Consider the following 8,590-nt stretch of genomic DNA (forward strand, 5'->3'; position numbering starts at 1 on the left):
AAAAAAAATAATAGGCTGGGTGCAGTCATTCATGCCTGTGATTCTAGCACTCTAGGAGGCAGAGGCGGTTAGATTGCTTGAGCTCAGGAGTTCCAGACCAGCCTGAGCAAGGGCAAGATCCCCTGTCTAAAAACAATATCTGTGTGTTGTGGCGGGTGCCTGTAGTTCCAGCTACTCAGGAGGCTGAGTCAAGAGGATCACTTGAGTCCAAGTCTTTGAAGTTGTTGTGAGCTATGATGCCATGGCAGTCAGCTGAGGGCAACAAAGTAACACTCTGTCTCAAAAAAAAAAAAAAAAAAAAAAAACAACAAACCACATTGCTATTATCGTACTCAAAACCTTATTTTTTTCCTTTTCTTTTCTTTCTTTTTTTTTTTTTTGTGAGACAAGAGTCTTACTGTGTCACCCTCGGTAGAGTGTTGTGGCGTCACAGCTCACAGCAACCTCAAACCCTTGGGCTTAAGTGATTTTCTTGCCTCAGCCTCCCAAGTAGCTGGCACAGATGCCCCCACAACACCCGACTATTTTTTGGTTGTAGTTGTCATTGTTTGGCAGGCCTGGGCTGGGTTCAAACCTGCCAGCCCCAGTGTATGTGGCTGGTGCCCTAGCCGCTGAGCTACAGGTGCTGAGCCAAAACCTTTTTCCTTAATATCATCAAATATCCAGTCAATGTTCTAATTTTCTCAGTTGCATATATTTAAAAAATAGTTTGTCAGTATCCAAATAATGTCAATCAGTTATAATTGGTTGATAGGTTTCTTAAGTATCTTTTAATCTTTAATTGAGATCCCCTCAGTGAAGCATTTTTAATCAATTGGAAAACATTTTTTCAAACTGACCTTGAAATTTCCTATTTTGAAGCCCAGTTAATTTACAGTATATTTGTATACAACAGAACCCCAGATGGATACAGAACCATAGTATATTACAGAATCCCAACGTTACAGATCCTTTAGAAGTAAAAGTATTTATCTTTGAGAATAAAGCAAACTAATTCACACATGTCAAAACAGAGTGAAATGTTTAAAATGATAACTAATAGATAATCAGAGTAGTTACAAAATTTAATTTTGTTTTTCTGATATTAATTTTGATTTAATATAAAATCTTGTGCTATATCTTGATCACACTCTTGAATTTTGATGGTTGGGAGGATAAAGTAACTCTCGGATAGCAGGTTCAGCCATCTTTGAATTTTGGGTTAAGGGCTTTGACCTGGTCTTTTAGTTTCTTTTTTTTTTAATTTTATACTTTTACTATTATTTAATTTTTTAATACTTTGAGACATTCTTTTCCCTTTAACAGAAAGAACAGTGGTGATACTATATGCTGCAAGTAGAAAATTAAGATCTGTTCTATAAAATGCTAAGATCTCTTCTATAAAATGGAAAAAATTTCAATTATTACTGTCTTATTCTAAAACATGCCAAACAACAGACTTAACCTTGAAGCAGACCCATTTCTCCCTGAACCAAGGATTTTCTATGCTCCTAAATACTCCTCCAGAAAAGCCCTTTTCTAAATTAACTGACTATTCAGAACACCAAATATAGACAGACCAGGAATGTGAGCAGGCTGTCCAACGTACACATACACAGACACATGTGGAAGTCACTGAAATGAAGTCATTAGGAGCAGGTGGGGAAGAAAACACCACAACTGCATGAGTTGTCAGGAACCCAGAGCAGTCTGCCGCTGTCAATCTCTTTCTGTGATCTGAGGGTCAAATGTTTAGTGATATATAATGGAAATAAAACTGAACAGGATCTGAAGAGAAAATTAAAAATGAAAGTTAGGGCTCAACATTTTTTACTTTTGGGGAAGCCATATGGTTTCCACCACTGAGCAAACTGCAGCGCCTTCTTCCTCTGATCCTCAAAGCTTTTTCGGATTACTTTCCTCCAAAGTCTTGGTTCTATATCCAGCAGCCCACCAATGATTTCCTTTCCAAAGTATGGAGGAAATTTGTGCTGATCTTCAATGACATGGGCAAACCCTCCTTGGAGGCCAAAATCCACAGAGAAATAAGGTAAGCCTTTGGGAACAGACTTCCTGATGTCTTTTGAAGAGAGATCAATCAACTTTTTATTCATGGACCATTCTTCATCAGATTCCATTATGGCTTTCTTAAAATAGATAGGAGCCATATCCCCCACCTCCTTTGGGAGAGGAATACATTCATAAACCATGTGGGACTGTCTCTTGGTACGCATATTAGTTTCTAAAAAGATACAGTCCAATCCTTTATCTTCAAACATCTTTACCAATGATTTCCTGAACATCTGAACTTCCTCCCAGATGTCTTCATCCAATAAAGTAGCTGCTCTGTGGTGCTGCAAAGGGGCTATCAGGCAGTGGCCCTCAGTGAGAGAGCAGGAGTTGGGTAAACATAAGTAAACCTTAAGTCCTATTGCAATAATAAGGTGCTTGGGAAACTGAGAGCCGTCAAAACAATACAGACATTTCTCCATCTGTGCAGCAAGATTCCGACGCTCAGCAACAGCTTTCCTCCTCTGTTTCTCTTCTTCGCTGCGACATTCTCTCTCAGCTGCTTTGGAGACAAACATGTCATCCAGAGTATAATAGTCCCCATCTACTTTCCCCATAAACTTAGATGCCATTCTCATAAAAAGGTTGTTTTGATTTTCTCCCATTCCCATCTTTTCATTTCTGACTAAATCGTTTAGGCTTAGATTATCATCATCATGAAAGTATCTGACCCTTTCTTTTTCCTCATGGGTTGAAACCATCTGTCTCTTTCTTCTTCCTCCTTTTGGTTCTGGAGATTTTCCTGGTGTGTTCACAGGCCATATACTCTTCCAGACTGATCTTTTCTGACAAGGATCACTTCTTGCTCGTCTTCATTCTCTTCTCCAGATTTTCTTGATATCTGTGTTATAGTTTCTTTGAATTTATTTGCCTTTTCTAGTTGAGATTTAAGCTGTTCAGCTAATTCCATATTCCCCATCATCTCTGCCTTGATAATCTTGGCTCCCAACTTGTTCTTCTCATCAATACTCAGGATGTGGACAGACCCATCTTCTGGACTCACAGATGTAGACTTTGCATCCCACAAGATGTTCATCTCTCAAGCTTCTGCCTTGTGATTTTTCTCTCACATCTTCTGGAATGTGCCGGTATTCAACACTGCTGCTGGTTTCCAATGGCTTTTCATTTGAATGTTTCTTGTCTCCTATTCCATCAGACTGACTCCATGATGTTAAACGTTCTTCACTCACCTCAGTAGGTTTTTGAAAACCACAATGCGAAGAACCCCGAGCTACCAATGCTGAAGATGAACTAGAATTTCTGCCCTTGCTGTGATATGATAGTTCATCATCATCAGAGGGTCTTAAAAACTTAGGTCTCAGATTTCCAAGGGAAGAAAACTCTTGACTCTGCCATGGGTTGGATTCTCTTCTACATGTTTCTAAAGATTCAGATTTCTTACCTTTTTCATCACCACTAAACTTCCCTTTATTGCTGTTGTTTGTAATATCCATTGTAGTGTATCTATCCCTTGAACTGTTATGTTTTACTAAGTCTGATTTTCTACTTTCTTGACTATTTTGTGCTTTATCTGAAAATGCTGGTTTCCTCCACTGTTCTCGTCTATAATCTTCTTTTGTAGATACAGTTTTTTCAGCTGCTTCTAATTTCGACTGAAATATTTACATTGACCCATATCTTTCAGCTACAACATCCTCAAAATTTCTGTTTCGTTTCTCAGCTTGTTCCTTCATTCTTTGGTAAGACTTCTTTAGCCAGCTCAGTCCACCATCTTCTACCACTGAAACTTTAGTAATCGATGATACACTACAGTCTTCTGGGGGAAGACCTGTCCCACCATTCTTCCAATATGGATTCAATTCTCTTTCCAGGAGTTTGGACTGCTCAAGTGCTTAAGTTTTCTCTTGCTCTATTTTCTTCATTGTTTCCTTCTCAGCTTTGAGTGATGATGATGACACAGTTTTAACAGACATAAAATCAACAGTCATCCATTCATCCCTCTGAATAACTTGGTCGTCATCTTTTTGTTCTGACTTTTCACCTTTCACTCTCCAGGCCTTTTCCTTGCCAAGAGTCTGAGGTGGAACAGCTTCAACCCACTCATCTTCAGAGCTTGATGAACTGTCAGATGACTCATTGTTTTTTTCACATTTCTGTTTCTTGCTCTTTTTTTCTTCTCTTTACTTTTTTTGAGTGTTTGTCTTTTTTCTTCTTTTTCTTCACAGAGTGTTCCTGTGAGAATTGTTTAGTTCGCTCATTCGCATCACGTAGCATCCATGTATCCTCACCCCGAAGTCGCTTAAGTTCTTTACGTCTTTCTTCTTTTTTCAAATTGGCTTTAGCCTGACGCAGCACCTCGGCCCTGACGATCCGGGTCTGTTCTTTACGCTCCTCAATACTCTTCGCACTTTCAAATCTACCACCGGCAGCCGCCACAGTTGTTGTCCTCTTTTAGTTTCTTTTGGGAGAGTTTTTAAACATCTATGACAAAAGTGATTGCTTTTTTCTTTCCTTTATTGTTTTAATATCCATTAAAATAAGAATTCCATTGGTCTTTGGCATCTTGAATACTTGAACCTCAAGGGGTCTCTTAAGTATATGTGAGTACAGGATGTGTGTATATGTCAGTGTACTGGATTGGTATTTCTATGCATTCTGTCCTCCATATTTCATTTCAAACAAGAGAGAAAAGCATAGACTGTGGGGTTCCTGTGGCTGTAGCTGTACCTGTGGTCTTCCCATGTTTCCACTCTCAGCTAGGCTAATCAATTTTAGTTTTACCCAGGAAACTTCGATCTGTTCATACCAGTCTTGGAGTTCATTTTAGGGATCTTAATTCATCTTGAAGGACTTAAAACTCAAACAGAGTCTGTCTTTGAGGCTTTTGTGTGTTCTGTCTTCTTGTACCTGTACCAGACAACAGTCTATGAAGTCCTGGAAGAGCCAGCATTGCATTGTTTGAAACAGAGCCATTCAAGGCACGCACGCGCGCGCGCACACACACACACACACACACACACAGTTGTTAAAGAGAGTTCTCAGTGGAGATAAAAAGCTTTTATGAAACAGAAAGTCTTTTCATTGACCCTTATGGTGTTTTGGTTAGCTTTTATGGAAAACAAGTTTGTTCTTTCTCTTAAATAATAGAAAAAAAACCCTATAGTTTATATTTCCAGAGAAATCTTGTGGTTGTGGACAACCATGTATATTTCTTAGAAGATTCTCATGTTTCTTTTAAAGTATTCCTAACAAATATCTTTTCAACAGACCTAGTGCCAATTTAGCTATTCATGGTCTGCTAGGAATATGTATAGAATCTGACATGACAATGTCATGAGGAGTATAAGAGGTATTGGGGAAAAATTTGGTAATAAGGAGAATGTAGACTGTTTATTCCAGGTGTAATTTATGAGATGATGGGAGATGTAACAAATGCATGAATGTTCAGTGGTCCAGACAAGGGTAGAAGGGAATGCTGACACTGGATTTACTAAGTATTCCCTTCTTTATAGGCTGGTCCAAGACATAGAGTCTGCAGATGTCTCTTCTCTGTGTCCCAAAGAACCTGGAGGTCTGTATGATTTGAAGTGTGGGTAGAGCAGAGGGAAAAGGGCTAGAAAGTTGTCTATTTGGACCCACTTTAAAATTGAATCCTAGAAGATATGGCAGCTAGTGACCCAGGGCCTTCCCCCCTTTGGGAATACCCTTTTTGCTTTGCACCCAGGGTCCCTTTTCATGTTTAATAATACCCCTCATTTCTCTCCATCATACCCCCCCAACCTATAGCCTTACCACCTTTTGTGCCTTTGTTGTCTTTCTGCAGAACACCCAGTAGTGTTTGAAGTTCCCGTGGCTAAAGCTGCACATGTGGTCTTGCCATGTTCCCCGAGCTCAGCATGGGCATCCTGTGTGTGGCACCAGCCTGGTGGAGTGACTGTACTTACCTCCCAGCGGGATAGGCTAGAGGTGGTGGTGACCCCAGGGGCCATGGGTGCTTACGCCTGTGAATGTCGGGAGGGTGGAGCAGCTCGTGTGGTTGCAGCTTACAGCTTGGTATGGGGCAGCCAGCGGGGGGCCACAAGCCGGGCCCACACAGTTGGGGCTGGACTGGCTGGCTTCATCCTGGGGGTCCTTGCAGCATCCTTGACTCTCCTCCTGATTGGTCGGCGTCAGCAGCGACGGCGACAGAGGGAACTTCTGGCTAGAGACAAGGTGGGCTTGGACCTGGGGGCCCCACCATCTGGGACCACAAGCTACAGCCAAGACCCTCCCTCCCCCTCTCCTGAAGATGAGCGGCTTCCCCTGGCCCTGGCCAAGAGGGGCAGTGGCTTTGGTGGCTTCCCTCCACCCTTCCTGCTTGATCCTTGCCCAAGCCCAGCCCACATTCGACTAACTGGGGCTCCTTTAGCTACATGTGATGAAACATCCATCTAGAGTCAGGCACATGGCTTCCAGTGTATGAGTGGTCACTGGAACAGAGTGACCACTGAGATGCCAGGGGTCACTGGGCCTGGAAGACAGTCATAACCTTTCACTTCTCTTTGAGTCTGAGTGATCACTTGGATTTCAGTGTCTGTCCTTTCTGGATTTGGGTGGGCTTGGGGCCAGGCCTTTGCCTGATTTCTGATTCCCATGAGAGATCAGAATTTCTCTCTGCAGCAAATTGGGCCTCTCCCCAACTCTGAACTCCTGTGACTCTTCAGCCCTGTCCCTCTTCTTGGGTCCATTAGTTTTGGGGATGAAGCACAGGACACAGCTATGACTTTACTTTTTAGTTTGGCCCTGGCCAGAAAGAAGAGCCATGGAAGTGGTTAGGGACTAATGTGCACTGAGTCTTCGGGGTGGTTTTGCTGATTTTCCCAGTTTATCTGATTATCTGTGGGGAGTACATGATCCCCGTATTGCAACATGGAATCTCTGCTCTGAGATCTCCCCCATTCCAGTTTTCCTTCTTCTGTGAAAGTGTGTATAAATACCTGGGTATTCATAGGAGATCTTGCCACATGTACATGAATGACTGGGCTGATGCTTCAGTGTACTCAGTGTGGGGATAGGAAGAGGGAAGTTTGGATAGAGGCATTGCCTGCAGAACTTAAGACCCTGTAACCAGTGAGCAAATGGCCTTCCTTTCCAAAAGGAAACAAAACACTGCTCCTTTCTTTGCCCCACAACTCTTCTCTAACTTTGAGTAGAGAAAAGCTTTCAAAGTGACCTTCTGGGTGGGAAGGGCAGCAGTACATGTGACCCCATTCTTCTGTTTGTTTTTCTGGCTGGAGTGTAGGCTGAACGTCCTCTCCTTGGCTACCATGAACAATTAACTTTATGACATTCTAAATATTAGGGGATGACAAAAGGGGAAATATAAGCAGCATAAAGATGGGTCTGTGTCAGTGACTTTACTCAGGGTGACACCCTTGCTCTAAAGCAGGAGTCCCCCATCTGGGGTCCATGGACTCCCTGAAATTATATGCAAAATGTTGTCTATACATGTGTGTCTGTATTTTTCTGGGGGGAGGTTTTATGGCTTTCATCAGATTCTCAAGGCCTTAACAAAGTTAAAGGACCACTGCCTAGAAGTCACTAACTTTGTCCCAGGTGAGACGGGGTCACTCTGTGGCGGCTCTTGCTAGCCTCACCTTATTTGGAATATAGTGTGACTGCTGGAACAGGATGACCACTGAGAAGCACTGGGTTCCTGGGCCTGGAAGACCATCTTCTGTCCTCTGTGATTCTGACTGGTGGTGGCTAGACTCTGGACTGGTAGCTGCTGGAGGCCTTCTTGTTTCTCTAGTCCCTGGAAGCTGGACTGTATGTGTATGTGAATATACTGTCAACTCTCACCAAATGTCAGGACCTCTTCCTGCTTGACAACTCCCACGTACTCTAGGCTTCTGCTTAGTCCCGGTCTTGGCCTGTGAATGTGCCTCATTCATCCCTGATGAGGGACCCCTTCAAGCTCCAATGAATGATCCAGCCCTTCCCAGTTGAAGTTTTCTGCTCTACTTTCCTTGCCAGCAGCCTGTGAACTACTCAAAAGAGTCCCCTTGGATTTGGAATTATCAGTGGCTTTGTCACTAATAAATGTGTGAGCTTTGGCAAGTAATCTAACCTAGGGACATCAGTTTACTCATCTGTAAAAGTGGGGATAATACCTACCTCAGGGTGGTGCTGCAAGGATTAAATGAGAACAAGTGTAAACAATAAAGGACTATCTGTACCAATAGATGTTGTCATTATAAAAATTGGCTTATTTTGGCATAATCGTGTAACTTAGCCATATGGTACCCATGACACATGGAATCACTTTAAGCCCCATTCAGGAAGAGGAGGGTCATTGCCTCACACTTGCCTGTCCTGGGTCATCTATGGCCAAATCTTAACTGCCTGTTTCTAGGTTTTGGGAGGCAGATCTGTGATTTTTATAATTCTCAGATATGCCTGACCTTAGTGACCTGCTGGTCCCTAATGGAGGAAGGCTCTGTGTTCTTTGGCTTATCACTTCAACCCTACTCACTTGAGGTTGTGAGTTAATTCCACTTTGGTGGATGAATAGAGGTGGGGCGAGATCAAAGGGGACTGC

At 42.5% G+C, this 8,590-nt stretch overlaps 1 protein-coding gene and 1 pseudogene across 9 annotated transcripts in view; one reads left to right on the plus strand and one right to left on the minus strand.

Moving 5' to 3' along the window:
- SEMA4F (ssemaphorin 4F) overlaps positions 1-8,233 on the plus strand; it is a 31,044-nt gene extending 22,811 nt beyond the window's left edge. For 4 of the 9 annotated variants that reach the window (XM_053589493.1, XM_053589495.1, XM_053589497.1 and 1 more), the window contains 2 exons: positions 5,523-5,581; positions 5,834-6,999. In XM_053589493.1, coding sequence (XP_053445468.1) covers positions 5,523-5,581; positions 5,834-6,444 — 670 coding nt within the window. In that variant the 3' untranslated portion in view covers positions 6,445-6,999. Of the gene's footprint in view, positions 1-5,522; positions 5,582-5,833; positions 7,000-7,662 lie in introns of those variants that run through there. The other 5 variants (XR_008379683.1, XR_008379684.1, XM_053589494.1 and 2 more) reach the window with 5 other exon arrangements.
- On the minus strand, positions 1,800-4,299 carry LOC128584536 (CWF19-like protein 2; annotated as a pseudogene).
- Positions 8,234-8,590: the final 357 nt, after the last annotated feature.

This window comes from Nycticebus coucang, chromosome 4 (genome assembly GCF_027406575.1).
Source record: "Nycticebus coucang isolate mNycCou1 chromosome 4, mNycCou1.pri, whole genome shotgun sequence".
NCBI classification, from domain to species: Eukaryota; Metazoa; Chordata; class Mammalia; order Primates; family Lorisidae; genus Nycticebus; species Nycticebus coucang.